At 45.5% G+C, this 21,684-nt stretch overlaps 1 protein-coding gene across 2 annotated transcripts in view; it reads left to right on the top strand.

Annotated features, from left to right (window-relative positions):
• LOC106565903 (pappalysin-1) overlaps positions 1 to 21,684 on the top strand; it is a 126,289-nt gene that overhangs the window by 91,600 nt on the left and 13,005 nt on the right. Inside the window, exons 15-21 of one of the 2 annotated variants that reach the window (XM_045691089.2) lie at positions 7,311 to 7,494; positions 7,752 to 7,953; positions 8,233 to 8,401; positions 9,912 to 10,059; positions 10,304 to 10,419; positions 14,785 to 14,856; positions 18,511 to 18,609. In XM_045691089.2, coding sequence (XP_045547045.1) covers positions 7,311 to 7,494; positions 7,752 to 7,953; positions 8,233 to 8,401; positions 9,912 to 10,059; positions 10,304 to 10,419; positions 14,785 to 14,856; positions 18,511 to 18,609 — 990 coding nt within the window. Of the gene's footprint in view, positions 1 to 7,310; positions 7,495 to 7,751; positions 7,954 to 8,232; positions 8,435 to 9,911; positions 10,060 to 10,303; positions 10,420 to 14,784; positions 14,857 to 18,510; positions 18,610 to 21,684 lie in introns of both variants that reach the window. The other variant, XM_045691078.2, reaches the window with a different exon arrangement.

Below are 21,684 nucleotides of genomic sequence, written 5' to 3'. Positions count from 1 at the left end.
AAGGTGCCAGAACCGGCTGGTACCCCAGTACGCACTGGAAGGGAGAGAGGTTAGTGGAGGAGTGGCGAAGCGAGTTCTGTGCCATCTCGTCCCAGGGCACGAACACCGCCCACTCCCCCAGCCGGTCCTGGCAATAGGACCACAGGACCCTGCCCACATCCTGGTTTACTCTCTCCACCTGCCCATTACTCTCGGGGTGAAACCCTGAAGTAAGGCTGATCGAGACCTCCAGATGTTCCATGAACCCCTTCCAGACTCTAGACGTAAATTGGAGACCTCGATCAGACAGTATATCCTCAGGCACCCCGTAGTTCCGGAAGACATGCATAAACAAGGCCGCAGTCTGTGGGGAGACCGGGCAGAGGGAGGAGACGACGGGACTTCAAGAACCGATCCACAACGACCAGGATCGCGGTGTTACCCTGTGAGGGGGGGGAGATCGGTTAGAAAATCCACCGACAGGTGCGACCAAGGCCGTTGTGGAAAGGGTAAGGGGTATAGCTTCCCTCTGGGCAGGTGCCTAGGAGCCTTACACTGGGCGCACACCGAGCAGGAGGAAACATAAACCCTCACATCCTTAGCCAAGGTAGGCCACCAGTACCTCCCGCTCAAACAGCGCAGTGTCCGACCGATCACAGGATGAGCAGAGGAGGGTGATGTGTGGGCTCAATAGATCAACCGGTCACGAACAGCAGACGGGACGTACAGATGCCCAGCGGGACACTGGACGGGAGTGGGCTCTGCACGTAAACCCTGCTCAATGTCCGCGTCCAGCTCCCACACTACCGGCGCCACCAGGCAGCAGGCGGGGAGTATGGGAGTGGGATCCATGGGCCGCTCCTCTGTGTCATACAGCCGGGACAATGCGTCTGCCTTCACGTTCTGGGAGCCTGGTCTGTAGGAAAGGGTAAACAAAAAACGGGTGAAAAACATGGTCCACCTTGCCTGGCGAGGTGGAATGCGCACGGTGGAGACCTGGTCTGGACTCTCCACCATAGTCGCACCAACGGAAACCCCTAAACACCTCTCCGAGCACTCTCGCGACCACCCCGTGAGAGCCCTCTGTGGCCAAGAAACAGTGGGGTCATGACAAACTAACCAGGGTAAGCCTAGCACCACGGGAAATGCAGGAGAGTCAATAAGGAAGAGACTAATTCTCTCCTTGTGACCCCCCCTGCGTCACCATGCCCAGAGGAGCGGTGACCTCCCTGATCAACCCTGACCCTAATGGTCGACTATCTAAGGAGTGAACGGGGAAAGGCACAGCCACGGGAACAATGGTGATCCCTAAACTATGGGCGAACGATCTGTCTATAAATTTCCCAGCTGCGCTTGAATCGACGAGCGCCTTATGCTGGGAATGCAGGGAAAAAAAGTGACATACACAAACATATGTGCGACAGCGGGCTCTGGGTGAGAATGGTGCCAGCTCACCTGGGGTGACGCCAGAGCGCCCTGCCTGCTGCCTCGATGCCCAGAGGAACCGGCACCAACCGGCAGTGTGACCTCTGCGGCCACAGATGGTGCACGAGCTGGAACCGCCTCCGGTCTCCCTGCGCACCGCCCCTCCCAGCTCCATGGGTACCGGAGAGGGGGTGCAGGGGGATGGAACCAACAGACCCCAATCTGAACATCCGCGGGCAGCCAGCAGGTTATCCAGCCGGATGGACAGGTCCACCAGCTGGTCGAACGTGAGGGTGGTGTCTCTGCAGGCCAACTCCTGACGGACGTCCTCGCGCAGACTGCAGCAATAATGGTCGATCAGGGCCCTGTCGTTCCATCCCACGCCGGCAGCCAGGGTCTGAAACTTCAGGGCGAACTCCTGGGCGCTCCTTGTCCCCTGCCTCAGATGGAATAGGCGTTCACTCGCCACTCTAACCTCGGGCGGGTGGTCGAAGACTGCCCGGAAGCGGCGGATGAACTCCTCAAACTGGTCCAACGCCGCATCTCCCTCTCTCCACACGGCGTTGGCCCACTCCAGGGCTTTCCTGGTGAGGCACGAGACAAGGGCGGACACCCTCTCAAGGAGCAGGGTGGACGGTTGCCAGGAATAAGTCCACCTGCAAGAGGAACCCCTGGCAGTTTGCAGCCGTCCCATTGTATTCCTGGGGAAGGGAGAGACGAATCCCATTGGGACCAGGAGAAGGAGGGGCGCGAAGTGGAGACCCCGGCTGTGCTGGTGGAGGCGCTGGGAGAACTCCCTGTCTCTCCCAGCGATCCATTGTCTGGACAACGCAGTCCATGGCGGTGCCAAGATGGTGGAGCATTGCTGCGTGCTCCCGGACGCGCTCCTCCACCCCTATACCCGGGGTACCTGCTCCTGCTGACTCCATAAGTTTGGTCCGATATTCTGTAAGGGGTGCGTACTGGCGGCAGAGAAGTCAGACGCAGGAGAGCAAAAACCAACGGCGCAGTTTAATAATAAAAACCACCGGAAACAGAACAATCAATAAATGGGTACAAAACCCAACTCACACCAGACATAACGTGCAGAAGCACTTACAATAAACAATACCGGACAAGAACATGGGGGGAACAGAGGGTTAAATACACAACATGTAATTGATGGAATTGAAACCAGGTGTGTGGGAAGACAAGCCAAAACAAATGGAAAATGAAAGGTGGATCGGCGATGGCTAGAAGACCGGTGACGTCGACCGCCGAACGTCGCCCGAACAAGGAGAGGAACCGACTACGTAAGAAGTGTTTGTCTGTCTGTCTGGCTTGAGTTAGGCCCGGTAGCCAGGGTTGTTAAATCCACTCTGGAGGTGAGTCAGGCAGCTGTAAAGATTTTAAAGAAGGAAACTCCACATACACAAACTGTATACACACTTGAGCATACACAGTCATAACCCCCCCCCCCCCCCCCCCCCCCCACACACACACACACACACACACACACATACATATACACACACAGATACACAATTGGACCTATCAACACCAGCTTTTAGTCATAGTATGAGTGTTCACCGTGCATTCGGAAAGTGTTCAGACTGTTCTGTTCTGTGGAGCGAGTAGTACACAGCATTGTATGAGATCTTCAGTTTCTTGGCAATTTCTCGCATGGAATAGCCTTCATTTCTCAGAACAAGAATAGACTGACGAGTTTCAGAAGAAAGTCCTTTGTTTCTGTCGATTTTGAGTCTGTAATCAAACCCAGAAATGCTGATGCTCCAGATACTCAACTAGTCTAAAGAAGGACAGTTTTATTGCTTCTTTAATGAGCACAACAGTTTTCAGCTGTGCTAATATAATTGCAAAATGGTTTTCTAATTATAAATATGCCTTTTAAAACGATAAACTTGGATTTGCTAACACAACGTGCCATTGGAACACAGGAGTGAGGGTTGCTGATAATGGGCAAATGTACGCCTATGTCGATATTCCATAAAAAATCTGCCATTTCCAGTATTTCTTATCAATTTGATGTTATTTTAATGGACAAAAATGTGCTTTTCTTTCAAGAACAAGGACATTTCTAAGTGACCTCAAACTTTTGAATGGCAGGGTATGTAATTAAAGGGGAAGAAACCCATATACCAGGTTTCTATAAACCCAACATGTTGAAGATGGAACTGAGTTCAGTTACTACACTCTTAGAAAAAAGGGTTCCAAAAGGGTTCTTCTATTGTCCCCATAGCAGAACCCTTTTAGTTCCAGGTAGAACCTGTTTTGATTCCAGGTAGAACCCTCTGTGGAAAGGGTTCTACCTGGAACCCAAAAGGTTTCTTTAAAGGGTACTCCTATGGTGACGGCCAAATAACCCTTTTAGGATGTTGAACCCTTTTAAATGTTGGTCCTTCTGAAATATTAGGAGTTAGGGTTAAATGTTGGTCCTTCTGAAATATTAGGAGTTAGGGTTAAATGTTGGTCCTTCTGAAATATTAGAAGTTAGGGTTAAATGTTGATCCTTCTGAATGTTAAGAGTGGCTAAACTGAAAATGTTGACTCAGTAGTGCAGTTTGTGATAAAAGCACCACATTTAGCACAGAGGTAGATGTTTGTACCCTGAAAAAATATAAATATGGAGCCACCCCATATTTTGCCTCTGGGGGGCGTGGCAACCACTATAACTCAAAAATAACTCAAAAATGGAAATACATAATTAGCTTCCAATGTCTCTATACCAAGTTGAGAGTCTCATCTTTCAGATGCAATTGAAACTGAGTTGATAGCCCATAGCCTTTCCACTGTTAGAACTAAAAGTATGATGGCACCAGTGCCCATTTCACCTATAGCCCCATAATGGTGGCCATTTTAGGTCATACTGGTATGTCAGATCAGCTCAATCGCCAACTTCTCAGGCTCTGAATATCACAGAAACACAACACTTTGAATGAATATGTGGCAAAACATACAAAAATGTACTTTGGGCCATTTAAACAATTTTCTTGTGTTATAAAAGGTTAAGTAAATACAAAGTGTTACTGCTTGAAAGACAGTGTCTCTTTGAAATCATTCCTAAATTGCGGTCCAAAAATGACCCCTTATTTACAGCAGGAATGCATGAAGTCTTATTGTGTCCTTAATTCACTGCTGCTGCTAAGTATCGGCTGTAAACAGAACAACTTATTGTCATTTTTATGAACAACAGACCGCATGACCTTAGAATTATAAGGTTTCTGAAATAATTGGCTTTAAAGGATCAAACCCTCATTGGTTTGAATGGTGTCAGCAATTTGTATCTTCTTTTTTTTTTTACTTAACAACATGATTGGGGTTTGGAGTACAATATTTGCTAGGTAGAGAACATTGTACAGAACTACATTTAGGTAAAAAAGCAGATAGAACCTTGTAATTCCAACCACTCAATAGAAAGTATTTGTGTGGGTACCTGCAGTTGTATTTATCTGTGTGTGTGTGTGTGTGTGTGTGTGTGTGTGTGTGGTGTGTGTGTGTGTGTGTGTGTGTGTGTGTGTGTGTGTGTGTGTGTGTGTGTGTGTGTGTGTGTGTGTGTGTGTGTGATATATATGTCTATGTTTGGGCCTCTGAGTGTGTGTGTGTGTGTGTGTATATATATATACACTGCTCCAAAAAATAAAGGGAACATTTAAACAACACAATGTAACTCCAAGTCAATCACACTTCTGTGAAATCAAACTGTCCACTTAGGAAGCAACACTGATTGACAATAAATTTCACATGCTGTTGTGCAAATGGAATAGACAACAGCAATTAGCAAGACACCCCCAATAAAGGAGTGGTTCTGCAGGTGGTAACCACAGACCACTTCTCAGTTCCTATGCTTCCTGGCTGATGTTTTGGTCACTTTTGAATGCTGGCGGTGCTTTCACTCTAGTGGTAGCATGAGACGGAGTCTACAACCCACACAAGTGGCTCAGGTAGTGCAGCTCATCCAGGATGGCACATCAATGCGAGCTGTGGCAAGAAGGTTTGCTGTGTCTGTCAGCGTAGTGTCCAGAGCATGGAGGCGCTACCAGGAGACAGGCCAGTACATCAGGAGACGTGGAGGAGGCCGTAGGAGGGCAACAACCCAGCAGCAGGACCGCTACCTCCGCCTTTGTGCAAGGAGGAGCAGGAGGAGCACTGCCAGAGCCCTGCAAAATGACCTCCAGCAGGCCACAAATGTGCATGTGTCTGCTCAAACGGTCAGAAACAGACTCCATGAGGGTGGTATGATGGCCCGACGTCCACAGGTGGGTGTTGCGCTTACAGCCCAACACCGTGCAGGACGTTTGGCATTTGCCAGAGAACACCAAGATTGGCAAATTCACCACTGGTGCCCTGTGCTCTTCACAGATGAATGCAGGTTCACACTGAGCACGTGACAGACGTGACAGAGTCTGGAGACGCCGTGGAGAACGTTCTGCTGCCTGCAACATCCTCCAGCATGACCGGTTTGGCGGTGGGTCAGTCATGGTGTGGGGTGGCATTTCTTTGGGGGCCGCACAGCCCTCCATGTGCTCACCAGAGGTAGCCTGACTGCCATTAGGTACTGAGATGAGATCCTCAGACCCCTTGTGAGACCATATGCTGGTGCGGTTGGCCCTGGGTTCCTCCTAATGCAAGACAATGCTAGACCTCATGTGGCTGGAGTGTGTCAGCAGTTCCTGCAAGAGGAAGGCATTGATGCTATGGACTGGCCCACCCGTTCCCCAGACCTGAATCCAATTGAGCACATCTGGGACATCATGTCTCGCTCCATCCACCAACGCCACGTTGCACCACAGACTGTCCAAGAGTTGGCGGATGCTTTAGTCCAGGTCTGGGAGGAGATCCTTCAGGAGACCATCCGCCACCTCATCAGGAGTATGCCCAGGCGTTGTAGGGAGGTCATACAGGCACGTGGAGGCCACACACACTACTGAGCCTCATTTTGACTTGTTTTAAGGACATTACATCAAAGTTGGATCAGCCTGTAGTGTGGTTTTCCACTTTAAATTTGAGTGTGACTCCAAATCCAGACCTCCATGGGTTGATAAATTGGATTTCCATTGATTATTTTTGCGTGATTTTGTTGTCAGCACATTCAACTATGTAAAGAAAAAAGTATTTAATAAGATTATTTCTTTCATTCAGATCTAGGATGTGTTGTTTAAGTGTTCCCTTTATTTTTTTGAGCAGTATATATATATATATATATATATATATATATATATATATATAATATATATGTATATATATATATATATGTATGTGTCTGTGTTTGGGCCTCTGAGTGTGTGTGCGTGCTTGCTTGCGCTGGTGCGTCTGCCTGTCCGGATGTTGTCTCAGTCCAGCGGCTCTTCTGAATAACAGTGTTCGCTGAAGCGAAAGGTGCCAACATTTCTCCGCAGTTGGTATTCCGACCACACAATGCTGTGCTGGGATCAAAACAGGCCATGAATCCATCCTCCCCATGTGGAGTTGGGGATAATCCCCTGTGTACTGGCTCTGGTGGAAAGTGTCCCCTCCCCCGGACTAAATGTGGTTTGCATTAGGATGATTATACAGTAGTTGGATGTCAGCTCTGTTGACTGGGTTCTCATCATCAGTTACCTGAGCCGCTGACAAATCCCAGTCAGTTAAGTCAGTGACATTTAAGAACTGCTTGGCTCTGTTGTGTTACAATGATTTGTTGAGCAAACGCTAAATTGACAGACATACTGTGTTTGTGTGTCGTATTGTTTGTCTGTGTGAGTGTGCAGTATGTACTGTACTGGGTGGGGTTGTGTGTGTATGTGTGTGTGTGTTCGTGTGTACTTGTGTGTATTTGCATTCTTGTGTATGTGTGTATATGTGAGCTTGCAGCCATGTGTGTCTTGTCCCAATTTTCACAATTTTTCTAATGTCTCCCCTCACTCCAGTCGGACTCAACAGTGACCATCACCTGTGCAGATGGTAAGTGGAATAAGCAGGTGTCGTGTGAGCCCGTAGACTGTGGTCTACCAGACAAGTACCACGTCCACCCAGCCAACTTTAACTTCCCTGAGGGAACTACCTATGGCAGGAGGAGCACTTTCCAATGCAGGGAGCCTGCCCAGCTCGTAGGTGAGTGGTTTGGGTTTTGGCTGTGTGAAATGAATTCAGAACAGCTAATGTATTCTACAGTACTGTTCTTAGCTGGCAGATTCATGGGATATCTTTTATATCCCTTTTATATTATTTGCTTTGTTCAACTATTTGTTTCTCCAATTTCCCACCCCTCTCTCCCTTTCTCTCCTTCCATCTCTACCCTGTTTACATCTCCTCCTACCTCACTACCTCTCCCTCCCATTTCCCCTTCTCCCACCCCCCTCTTCCCCCAGGTTCTAACAACACTCTGACGTGTCTGGAGGATGGTCTGTGGTCATTCCCTGAGGCACTGTGTGAGCTGCGCTGTCCGGCCCCACCCCACGTGCCCAACGCCATGCTGCAGACCAAGCGCTGCAACGACACGGGCCTCAAAGTGGGCTCCCTCTGCAAGTACAAGTGCAAGCCGGGCTACCATGTCACCAACAAGCCCAAGAGGTGACCAACCACCCACATGCTGTTGTGAATATAAAGTGACTCACAGTCGGGGTCAATTCCATTTTCATTCAAAATCCCAGACTCAGTTCAATTGACTGGGTTTGAAATGGACTTGATCCAATTGATCCTGTTCAACTCTTTACTTCACTTATCCCATCCTTTTAACATGGAGTATGTCTCTAGTCTTTGTCCTGTCAATTAAGTTCCACTCATCTCAACCCAAGAAACTTTGTCTTGGTCTTTGGCTTTGTCTAAACTCTTATCCCCTCCTTATCTCAGGCGAGCCTTTAAGCGTCAGTGCACAGAAGACGGCAGCTGGCTGGAGGGAGCGTGCGAGCCGGTGACCTGTGACCCTCCGCCTGCCATCTTCCACGGCATGTATCAGTGCACGGATGGCTTCCGCTTCGACAGCACCTGCTGGATCAACTGCCCCGGAGCCAACCACACGGTGAGACCGCTGCACGCCGCTCCATGCAAGCAGGTCTGTCTCTCTCTACTCCTCCTCCCCTCAACTGCCAGTGTCTGTCTGTCTGTCTGTCTGTCTGTCTGTCTGTCTGTCTGTCTGTCTGTCTGTCTGTCTGTCTGTCTGTCTGTCTGTCTGTCTGTCTGTCTGTCTGTCTGTCTGTCTGTCTGTCTGTCTGTCTGTCTGTCTGTCTATGGAGCTGACTGTTTGCCTGTCTGTGGGGCTGTCTGTCTGTCTGTGGGGCTTTGTACAGTTTGTCTGCCGAACTGTCTATCTGTGTGTTTTTGTCTCTGTGGGTTTCTGTCTCTCTCTGTGTGTGTGTGTGTATGTGTGTGTGTGTGTGTGTGTGTTGTCTTTCTGTGTTTTCTGTCAATCTGTTATCTAGTTGGCTAGCTAGCTAGATGTCTGTCTGTCTGTCTGTCTGTCTGTCTGTCTGTCTGTCTGTCTGTCTGTCTGTCTGTCTGTCTGTCTGTCTGTCTGTCTGTCTGTCTGTCTGTCTGTCTGTCTGTCTGTCTGTCTGTCTGTCTGTCTGTCTGTCAGCCTGTCTGTCTGTCTGTCAGCTTTGCCTTGTCTTTTGGTGTCTTAAAACATTGTACTGGCCTCAGTGTCTAGCGGTTTGTCTGTATCTGTTGTCTTTGTGAATTGTAAGAGGATAATGTGTTAGGGAACAGGAGATGTGAAGATCAACGTAATGCAACATACAGTACTGTATGACACACACATATTCACACAGACTGCCTTTCACTGCATTGTCCTTAACCTGAGGATCTCTCTGTGTGGTAGCCTTTAATGCAGAACTGTGTGTGGATTAGTATGTTCTGGTGTGTGTGGCTGGATTATAATGAGAGGATCAGAGGGTGTTAGGTCCAGCGTTTGCATGTATAATTCATGAATCTCCCGTGGGCAGATTCTGCGTGTAGACCGAGAGGATCTGCCAGGACTGAGAGGATCTGCCAGCATTGGGAGGGGTGGAGATGTTTTTTTGCCAGAACTCTCAATTTCTAACACGTATGAACACAGAAGTTAATCAGGCAGCTGACCAAATTACACTTGATCTTACTTCTGGTTTAAAAGAGATGAATGTTTCATAGACAGAATTGATTATCCCTCTCTCACTTTCTCTTTCTCTCATCCCCCTTTCCTCTCTCCTACTGCCTCCCCTTTCTTTCTCTTTCTCTCCCTCTCTCCCTCTCCCTCTCTCGCTCTCCCCATCAGTCCGATTCAATTAGCACCGCCAGTTATTAGATTAGATTGATTTTCAAAATAGTTGTGCCACAGACAGATTAATCAAGCCCTTTAATCCTCCTTGACTACAGCTCCTCAGATGATTGTCAGATAAGAGTACCAAGTTTCGTTGTGGTACGGAAAGTGGTTCTTAATGTCCTTTTCTGTGTGTGTGTGTGTGTGTGTGTGTGTGTGTGTGTGTGTGTGTGTGTGTGTGTGTGTGTGTGTGTGTGTGTGTGTGTGTGTGTGTGTGTGTGTGTGTGTGTATCAGGGGCCTAGCACCAATGTGATCCGCTGTAGGAAGGACGGCAACTGGACTGGCACCTTCAAGCTCTGTCCTCAGAGCATGGGACAGTGCTCTCTACCTCAAAACCTCAACCCCAGCATACGAGTCAGCTGCAAGAAGGGACATGGAATAGGTCTGTATATGTGTGTGGCATAGTAGAAACCATATTATACACTATGTTTGTCAGATTATAGAGAATCACTAGGGGCCTTGAGGTAAAACTTAGGGACTTTGACATAACAAATAGATGACCAAGTGGATATGAAGTAAACATTTGAAGCGTCTTTAAATAGGATCAAAGGCCATTTTAAAATCATTATTTGATGTGTGTACAGTTTGTGCAGAGACTGATGATGTCATTGGATTTGTTCACACAGGTGAGGAGTGTGAGCTGATGTGCAAGGACAGTAACAACGATGTGGTGATCCTGCCTAGCAACATGACCGCAGACAGCGTACTCAAAGAGCACTGGAGAAACCCACCCAAAGTCAAGGTGTGTGTGTCTGTCACAAGTCCCACAGACGTACTTCACAAAGCACTGCTGCTCATGATCTGTCCTATTTGGAATTTGACACTGTGTGTCTGTATCCTGGTAATATTATGAACTACAGAAGGACCAAACCCTTCACACCTACTGTCTGTCTGGCCAATGCATCTTGGTTGGCTAGACACTGGAAAACAGATGATACTGGTAGGAACAGACAGATAGAGAGAGGGATAGAAAGAGACAGACAGAATGTGGAGATCAATATAAGAGGAACACTCAAAGAAAACAAGTTGCAGTGCACTCTGGGACATGAAGTGTTATGCTCCCACACTCGGCGTAGTCCAGCACCACCCGCTAGAGTATACCCCAGTTACATTCAATTATCTTTCTATTACCAGCACAGGAAGGCAGGTCCCAATCAACACAATAACCACCGCGGCTTGGAAGAACACAGGCAGATCCCAGCCAGTCATCTCTGAACTCATGTGAACCACAGCCAGCGCTGGGGCCAAGTCGTAAAAGTTTAAAAGCGCCGTGTCGTCAGTAATCACTATCATTTTAGAAATGACACCATAAAAACCCTAATAGTTTGATTTAGATATACTTGACAGGGATATTGTATTGATTCTTCCCTGATTGCTTAAATTGGTGGTTGCGATTGGGAAATAAGGGCGGCGGGCAGTTTACAGAAGCGTACGTTAAATGTTGTGTAAACGTTATCCCCCTGGGGGGCGCAATTCACATGGAGAGTAATGAAATACACAACGATAAATACCATAATGTCGCTGTATCTAAATGTGTTTGTCAGAGAATTCCACCGCTTCCTCACTTAATTGAACTCGATTTAAGTCAATGGGACCTAATTATTAAATTACAGTTAAAAGCTGTTTTGAAGGTTTTTAGCTGCAGTTGGATGGACCTTAAATAGGGCTAGGGACTAGGCTAACCAATGAGGGCCTTGGGAGTTAGGACTGAGAACACTACGTTTTTTTTCTGGGGGTGTTTTGTTTTCATTGCGAGTCGCGCCGAGTCAGCCGTTTGTGGCGGTACGGGGGAAATAAAATGATCTGTTTGTAATTGATTTGTGTAATTGATATGATTTATTCACTGGGATAATATTAGTCTGGAAACGAGGCAAGAGGGGGAAAGGGAGACAGGATTAATGGGGCATCGAGATGTTCCACAGGGGTTGGATGAGGAGAAATCAATAGGCTGTTCTAGTGTGCTCAGCAGCTTGTGCCTCTGTGCCGGCCCATGTCAATCGATGCATATGAATTCCTATGCAACCTGTTCCACGTCTTTGGCTACCAGACAAGGATAGGACCCCCCCCCCCCCCCCCCCCTTTAGAAAAAAAGGATGTAAACTTTGTCAGTCTGGTTGCGTGCAGCGGATGACTACTCGGTAAGGTTTGCATTAAGAGCTGACGGCTCATGCCACGGGACGTCCAGTTTCTATATTAAAGTGTCAACTCAACCTTTTCCATCTGGGAAACGCTACTGTGCAAGTCGAACACACTTCTGAAGCGCTATCTTGAAATCCACCCTGATATCTGCAAATGATTGAATCCCGGCCTGTAAGTGTTCTCAGATGAGTGATACTTACCAAATGTCATCCATACCACCTACAATATCACAAGAACTCAATAGTAGACTGATTATGATAAGTACAGTATATTTGCATAGAGAACCATCAAATATGTTGATGATTAAATCACTAATAACCCATGATTAGATTCTATGGTAATATTCTCATAACATTTTATCTTAAAAGCTCCATCATTCTACTCTAGATTCACAACAAAAAATGCAGCCGTTTCTTTAGTGTTCCACATGTTCAAGAAGAAGCCAGGCAAAAAATCCACTTTGCATTTCCATATGTGCTGAGCCAGGGGGTTTGGCCTCTTCATCACTAATAGTGATGTATCACCCTTCCGACCCATTCGTTGTGGGGTTTGACCCACTTAGGCTACCATTCTCCTCCTCTCGCTCACTCTCTGTAGCACGCTTTCCCTGCCTCAGCAGAAATGACACTGCTACCTTTAGAATCTGTCATTTTTTTGTGAATAAAATCTATTTGGGACATGACCTCACTGTGCAAATAAGGATCTATTTTGGTGGGATGTCAGTGCCTCTGGGGCAGGTGTTGGGGGCGAGGAGCCCGTGCTCGGAGGTGTTAGGCAAAGCCACAATCGTGAATTCTGCTGATTTACGGCCGAGCAAGTTTGCGGAGGACTTCATCTTAGTGAACATTTTATTTTATTTAACTAGGCAAAAACAGCAGCGAAAAGTTTTTAAACTAAGTCTCTCTAGCCCCCACCCCTCCACTTTGCAGCTGTACATTTACCAAACTTGAACCACTCACTGTGGTCATCTTAACTGTGGGAGGCTATTTGACCCACCCAACCCCTCAGTGAGCTCACCCACTTCACTAAGGCATGCTGGGAAAGGAGTGTGCTGCTACCCAGTACCCAGCTGTCCTCAGATGCTCTGTTGTTCTTTCTCTCTCTCCGCCGATCCCTCTCTCTCTCTGCCCTCTCTCCCTTCTTATTTTTTCTGCCATTGATTTGCTGACGGTACTGAAATGAAAAATACCCTAGTTTGCAGCAGGGAAAAAGCGCTTCAACTCGTGTGTTATTGGGACACAGCAGGGCTGGGAAACAGCGCTGCGGCGGAGGTCAGCCAGTCCTTTGCTGTGGATGGCACTTTTGATCCGGTCCGCACTGGGTTGCTTTTGCCTCACTGCATGTACAGGATCTCCTTCGTCTGGGGGCATCATGTTCCCCTGAAAACCCTCTCTGGTCTCACACAGACACAGTCTTGTATACGCACGTGCACACACACACACACACACACACACACACACACACACACACACACACACACACACACACACACACACACACACACACACACACACACACACACACACACACACACACACACACACACACACACACACACACACACACACACACACACTACATTCAAATCACCTCAGAAGCCCCCTTTCTTTCTCCATTAATCCCAATAAGAGCAGACAATGAAAAGAACAGTGCAGATTCCACACATACTGTGGAAATATTTGAGAACACGTTTCATATTCATACATACAGTGATGCAATCTCCCAGGGCCATTGCCCTGGTATGAAAGAGCACCTTTATATACGGATCAAGTTATATCATGTCAAGTAGATTTATTCAGCAATCTGTGGTAATCAATCAAAAGCAGGCTTCTACACCACTGGAAACATTCATGCATCCATTCATATGGAAAACACTATGGACTTTCCTCATCCTGAATGTGGAGTGAGTTAAGGTGAACACCTTTTAATAAGGAACATGGTCGTTCCACTGGAGTGTTGGCACCCTAACCTCCTTTTCAAAAACCAAGGAGAGAACATTTACCCCTTCACATTATGTGTCCGAGATCAAAGGAATTGCAGTAAGCGTTATCCAAACAGGCACACATAGCGTGGCAAGAGAGGGAGAAAAAATAATGATTTACAACAAAAGCTGTTTGATTTAGGTAAGCTAGGAACGTTGGAATGAGGTGGAGGCATGACGTGGTTGAGCAGGATAGGTCTAGTCAGCTTCAGTCGCTTTGGTAAAAACATCTCATTGTAAGGTATTTCAAGGTATTTGACCTGTAGAAACACTTGTCGGAACTCACCTTTGTGCAAGTGAATCAGCTAGGAGTGTAATGTGCTTGTGGTTGGGATCAGACGTCACTGCGAGTCGGATCTGTTGAAACAAGGCGCAGAGGTGGCAGACTTCAAAGAACCAACCAACCATCATTAGACGTGTACTATATCCTCCTCTCTAGCTTCATGACAAGTTTATATTTGTTAACGCCCCCTGCGAACCATTGACAATATCAATATAGCCTTATATGGTATAGAGAGATATGTATCAGTTAGTTGAAGGACCAAGGTTATGACCTGAGTCTGGCATTGGAAGAAAGAGAGAAAAAGCTCTGTGCCAGCGTTCCTGTCAACGTTGGCTGGTGGAGACTGTGTGTGCAGCCTAGTCTTGCCATATGACTCCTTGTTTATGTTTGTGTGGGTTTTGGGGAAAGACAACACAATGATGCATTCACAGCAGCCGGCAACAACATGCCGTTCCACATATACTTTCACTCCACAATCTAATATTGAAAGCAGGAAAAATACTTTTCCCACCATCATTACTAGTACTACTACCACTACTATGGCTACAATGTCCATCCTTACAACTATATCGCCAACCTGTCATTTATATTTGAATCAGTATATCTTATTCCATAGCTCACAGATTGACATTTCATCCATATACAGTAGAGATATTTTGAGTGTCTGAACCACTTTTGACTGTTTTCCTTTTGTCTCCTTACAGAATGTAGTGTGTACAATGGGACTGAAGTGGTATCCACACCCAGAGGTGCTCCACTGCATCAAAGGATGTGAGGTAAGAACGTCTATGAGCTTTCTGAGGATAGTAGTTTATCTATGAGATAAAGGTTTCACTTGCGATAGAAGATATGGGGGAAGGGCCTCATCTGTGTGATAGGATGTGAGGTAAGGGCTTGAACTGCATGAGAGGAAGTGAGGTAAGAGGACATGGCCTGCGTCATGGAGGCCAGTGGTGATGAGGGGAGGTGTGTGAGGAGTATAAACACTGTAACAGAATATATACACACGATTAAGTGCTCAGATAACAAGGGCTTCTTTATGTAGTTTGTAACCTATTCTGATATTTTCTAACATGTTATCAGATCAGACATCACCTTCAGTTTCCAGATATGTTGCTTTTTTCAAGTTGTTCTACTCGCCATGGAGTTTGTGCAGACACTAGCTCAGCGGGAGCTGTCAAAATCCAACACTCAGTCAGTTGTTTCAAATGGAGCTGGACAGATAAGAGAGATCAGGCCTGGTCATGTTTGAAAGAGTTGGCAGCCATTACTGGCTCTTACCTGGAACTGACTAGCACTCACACAGATACAGACACAGATACACCCACAGACACACACACTTCTGAACAGACTGCCCTAAATACAATGCCAGCCAGGTAGCTAGCTAGCTAGTATTAGACCTAGGGGAATGGTTGTGACGGGTAAATACTCGTAGCAACAACAACAAATTCCTTTGGTTGAAGTGCCAGCTGCCAGATACATGGATGACATTGTTAATCGATTCAGTCAATTCCACTCTCAATATTATTATGATGACTAGGTTTTTTAGCTAGCTATCAGAGAGACATGCCTTTTTACATCAGGCGAGCTCATTCGGGAGAGGGTTGTAATACAATATTGTTTCAGAGCATGTGTAGCTAATTGTTCTCTCCGGGGAGATGTGCTGCTCCTGTGACGTCAGTTACCGTGGATACCAGCACAAGCGGAGACGGTTGTCAGTGGAAGGCAATTAGAGGCGGGTTTGATTCATGTCGTCTCCGAAATGAAACACTTTACCCACATGGGGACCTGGATCTGTTTCAGAGAATCCCTCTGCTAGAGAAGAGAAGCAGGAAAGAACTGATACTGGGCTATAGCTTCAGTAGTTTGTCTACACGCCCTATGTAGCTGATATTGTAGTATGCCAATATTTTCAGATCAGATATGTTAACAAAATGTGTTCTTTCCTCAGGCAAAATATATATTTAGATTTGACTGTGATAAGCTATGTATTTAAATTTGATCGTGGTAAAGAAAGTATCCCCCTTCTGCTCAGTGTTGGTAAAAGGATGATGTCATCATTCACACAGTTAAAGCCAATTGGATAACCAAGGGAGGGGGGCTACCCTCATAAATCACATGATTGGAGTGTTTCTTAGCCTCATATAGTTTATGGTGTCTTCACATTGATTTACATGTCTGGACCTCTCACGACTTAAAAAGGCACATTGTGTCACAAGTGTAAATTATGCACCAGATTAATCAGCAAATTCAGCACACAACCTCAAAAATGGCACTGGGTGAGATGGGGACAAAACAAGTTTACAAGTTTAAAGCTGCACTATGTAACTTTTTGGGCGACCCAACTTAATTCCCATAGAAATGTGAGTTATATTCTGTCATTCTCATTGAAAGCAAGTCTAAGTAGTGGTAGATCTGTTCTCTGTGTGCTATTTCTATCCTTCCTGTTCTTAAGTTTAGTTTTTGCGGGGGTGACCTGATTTGTAAGTATTAATTTATTTTCGGTCAAAAGGGGTTCATTTTGTCAAACAGATTTTGAACCCAAAAGTGTATTCTAGAGGGGGACAATAAATAGAAAACTAATTTGGTTAGGGTGTAGGGGCAACTTTACTTCATCTTGTTTTCAGAAGATGTTATTGTTTATTTAGTCTGATCAGTGGAACAATTCTCATTCTTAACAATGGGCTAAAATATAGGGGTAATTAATGTGCTTGTCAGCAAGAACCCTGCAGTTATTCCCCACTATTTTTGTATTATTCCACTTCTTCCCAATTTTGCCAATGTAATCACATATTTAAAATCTGATATGCCTAACTTGTGTCTTTGAAAATGTATTATATGAGGATATGAGTTTTTGCTGCCATTCATGGAGAGTTTTGAATAAGTTATACAAATAAGCAATGGATATTAAATTCTCCAGGAATCAAATATAATTTTGTATATTTTAGTATTGTGCCCATGCTAGGCAGAGATGGTAGGGGGACTCACAACTCATAAACACATCATATTTTCTATGTAAGTAAGATGATGGCAAGGATCTTCAACTAATGGCCATAAACCACCTGAATGTTGATATTCATTCGATTTTTCTTAAAGGTTGGGTGATTTAGAGAAATTAACTGTTTTAACAAGAACATTTTGAAACACCCAGCACTTCAGGGGAGGCCAACCCTCCTGAAGAGCAAGCAGGATTTTCTTCCAGACCTATTTTAAAGAGATACTTTACCCAAATTACAAAATGTTTGTTTCCTTACCTTGAAATCAGTCTATATTTACCCACTGCCATGAACCATTAATATAAACATTTTACTGTAAATCCATCCCCCAAAAATCTGAAAGTAACAAAGTCATTGAATTTTGAGTGTTCATTTATTGTTCAAAGCATCCTGAATACGCCTGACCTGTGGTTTTAATGGTCATGCGCCTAAGCCATGTCAAAATACATAGAATTGCAGTAAATTAGCTTTAAAACTAAAATGTTCTGTCTAACACCGAACCCAAACCGGCTGTGCGCATGCGTCATCGTGTATACATTTATTTTGTCCCCCTACACCAAACGACGATCACGTTTGGTGTAGGTTAAAATATCAAAACAAACTCTGAACCAATGACATTCATTTGGGGACAGGTCGAAAAGCATAAAAAATTCATGGCAATTTAGCTAGTTAGCTTGCACTTGCTAGCTAATTTGTACTGGGAAATAAACATTAGGTTGTTATTTTACCTGAAATGCACAAGGTCCTCTACTCCGACAATTAATCCACACATAAAAACGGTCACCCGAATCATCATTTCTTGTCAACTCTCCTCCTTCCAGGCTTTTTCATTGTTTAACTTATATGGTGATTGGCTTCTAAACTTCCATAGAATTACCACGACAACCGGCAACAGTTCGTCTTTCAATCACCCACGTGGGTATAACCAATGAGGAGATGGCACGTGGGTACCTGCTTCTATAAACCAATGAGGAGATGGGAGAGGCAGGACTTGCAGCGCGATCTGCGTCAGAAATAGGAAGGACTTCTATTTTAGCCCTTGGCAACACAGACGCTCATTGACGCGCGCGAGCAGTGTGGGTGCAATAATTGAATAACATAGATTTCTACATTTATTTTGCAACGCTCGCACACACGAGCGGTGTAGTCAGGGTATAAGGGTTGTGCCAGGGGGCAATGAAATTCACATAGCAAATCTCACTCCATGCTTTCTTCAAAAGTTGGCAGCCCTGAATACAATATTAACTAAATCAAACTTAAACTAATATAGAGCACTTAAGTGGGATAATCAAACACAAATAAATCAGAGGGAATCAGTGGATTTTTCCTCTCTATGTTGTCCATATGTGTAAGTACAGTACACTGTATAGGTTGTTGATGACGTCCTGCCTCTTATTGTCTCCTCTTGTTTGTTGCTGTCTCTATCTGTCACAGCCCTTCATGGGAGACAATTACTGTGACTCGGTCAACAACAGAGCCTTCTGTAACTACGACGGAGGGGACTGCTGCCACTCCACCGTCAAGACCAAGAAGGTGAGTTACATCTGGACCTGGATTCACTAAACCTTATCAAGACAAAATGTCTTCTTTTTATCTGCCTTTTGAACTTAAGTTAAGATAAGTGTTAAGTTAGGATAAGAGTTAAGTTAGGATAAGAGTTAAGATAAGAGTTGAGTTAAGATAAGAGTTGAGTTAAGTTAGGATAAAAGTTAAGTTAGGATAAGAGTTAAGTTAGGATAAGAGTTAAGTTAGGATAAGAGTTAAGATAAGAGTTGAGTTAAGTTAAGAAAAGAGTTATGTTAGTATAAGATATGTTGCTTCTTCTTATGTTGTCACTGTGGCTACTGAGAGTTATTTGAAATCGGTTGTGAACTTGTGTTTGCTGCCATGTATTTTTGAACTTGACATTTTGAAGATAAGCTACATAAAGCTTCCATTGTCTGTTGCACATTGGCATTGCTCAGTTGCCCAGCTTTAGGGGTTGAGGGTCTTTACTCCACCAGTTGGTGCTCATGGTTGTCCTTTGCCACCTCTCTCTATGATCCAGATAAGAGCCTATTCCGCTATGTGAACAATACACAGCTGTTCTGTACACTCTGTGTTTCTCTAGCTTGTGTGTATTGTGGTCTTTTCCCCAGGCTGTGTCTGGCTTTCTGGCTGGGTTAGAAGTCTATCATAGTTCCTCTGCCTGAGTCTGTACCATTATCTGTTTCTCTGGCTCCTTCTGTTCCTCTGTGTATCTGGCTGGGTTTTTACTGTAGCATGTCTGTCTGTCTGTCTGTCTGTCTGTCTGTCTGTCTGTCTGTCTGTCTGTCTGTCTGTCTGTCTGTCTGTCTGTCTGTCTGTCTGTCTGTCTGTCTGTCTGTCTGTCTGTCTGTCTGTCTGTCTGTCTGTCTGTCTGTCTGTCTGTCTGGATCCGGAGTCTCTTCATTTCCTGCTGGGAGGCGGGCGCATGTGTCCCCTCTCCCCAGGGTCCAATCAGAACGTGTGTGATTGCTTCCGTTCCACCTTCACTGTTCCTCCCTCGCTATTTTAACGTCAGCTTTCCACGGTATCAGGGTCAATCAATGTTTTATCCTCATTTTTCTGTGCTTCCCACCATTCCACCCTCCCTGTTCCTCTCAGGCTCCTCCACGTTGCCCTGTTCCACTCTCTCTGTACCTGTTGTAAAAAGGAGAAGGTTATTGGCTTCTGTTGTGTAGCCAACCTGGTAAAATAAAAAGTCATTTGTAAGTCAAAAACTAAGAGCCAAAACCAGGATCAAGCCAGAGACGGTTGCATCGTCTTTGTTGGACCCACCCATGGTGTGTTCCAAAAGACTGCTGCTTGTTGACTAGCTGCTTTGGCCCATTGACTGGCCAGGGCTTCCAGTAAGAAGCTGTTCAGCAGCACCATGAACAAGTTGTCTTTCACAAACTCTCTGTCTCTAGATATGGAAAACCAGCAGTAGGCATGGACTGACTGGTATGTATCTGATAACGAATGTGTCTGGTATCTGTTAACAGAGCAGTAGTAGTATGCCAGTCACCAGTCTCATGCTGTAGCCTACTTGGCTGATGTTCCATCATTCTTACTGGAATGTTTTCTGTCCATTTCCTTTCATTCAAGTCAGTCATGTACTACTGTATGTTCAGACATGTTGCCCCATAGAAACAGGCTTTGTTTTTGTCCTTCACTCATCTGTTGCGTATTAGCACAGGAATAGGGGGTTTTAGAGGATTTTTAGAGGATTTTTAGAGTCTTAAGTCCATAATTGAGGGTAGAAAGACACTGTCACAGTGTGGGATGTAGCCACTGTGATAAACAAAAATACAACTCCTACCAACAATTGTTAGCTGCATAATATTGGCCACTTTGGTGGTTGGTGTCCTTGGATACCAAATACCAGACAGACAGACAGATACCAGACAGACACCAGACAGACACCAGACAGACACCAGACAGACAGACAGGCAGAGGAGAAGGCCCATCTCTGGGAGCGCGTGTCTCTGAACGTCGGCCATTTCCGCTGAGCCGCAATGATAAGAGGATCACCTGGGCTCAAGCCCCAAAGCCATGCGCTACTCCCAGGCATTCAGCCTGGCAGCTGTTGAAGCAAACACTTCAGCTGGTATTTCAAAAGTGACTTCCCTGGAAATGGTTAGGATTTGGGAAAGATAGAGAAAATTGCTCTGAAATAACCGATCATAATTTGATTTATCGGCTGCCAGGAGAGAATGGCGAAAGAGGTTACCTGAGTTGAAGACATGAGAAGGAAATATATGGAGTAGAAATGGGTCTGACAGGTGGGAGAGGCATCAAACAGTAGTCCATTGAAAATCTTCACATTTCTTATCGAGAATGTATGAGGAACTCATCCATGAATATAGAACATTTGGCATCTAAATTCAGTATAAAGACTGCTCAAAGACACCTTTTAATGCCTCATCTGACTCTGTGAAAACAGTCCAGACCTAAATGGTGTTTCATGCATATGGACTGTATTGTTGTTTTGATAAGCGTGTAGAAGTGTAGCTGGCTGTTGTTGTTTTTGCCTTCTAGATGTGGTTGTTTTTCATGTGAGGCAGAGCTCACCCTGACCCTCATCTCTGTCTGATCATCCCAGCCCCAAACAAAACAACACGACAATGACAAAGTAACTCAGACCTCTTTTTTACGACAGTCTCCATCTATTCTGCCCACTCACTGGTGCCACACAGACACAGTCAGTCAGTCACACACTGTTTTCCTGCTTGTGGGAAGTTAGTGTTGTTGTTTCAGCCACAGGCAGAGATTCCATCTAGAGAGCTGCATTCCCGCGGGTGTCCCGTGGGACATGCGGGCCCCTACAGAGCATTGCAGCACGGTTGGCATTTTCCATGCTGTGGGAGGGAGTGGCGGTCAGACAGACCACTTTGGGATGAAAATATGTTTTTGTCCCGCAGATTATTTTTGAAAGGTTGTCTTTTTGTTTTGTATGTGTGTGTGTTATCTGATGTATTAAAGCACCTCGTTGTCACACTATTCTCAATCTCTCATAGGATAATGCTGCTTCAAATTCAGTAACATACTTCTCTTGTGTTGGGCGTGCGAGATCAAATGCACTTATATGTGTGCTGCAACATACTG

The sequence above is a fragment of the Salmo salar genome, chromosome 01 (assembly GCF_965601325.2).
Source record: "Salmo salar chromosome 01, fSalSal1, whole genome shotgun sequence".
In the NCBI taxonomy this organism is placed as follows: Eukaryota; Metazoa; Chordata; class Actinopteri; order Salmoniformes; family Salmonidae; genus Salmo; species Salmo salar.
This window is presented reverse-complemented; position numbering and strand designations above follow the sequence as displayed.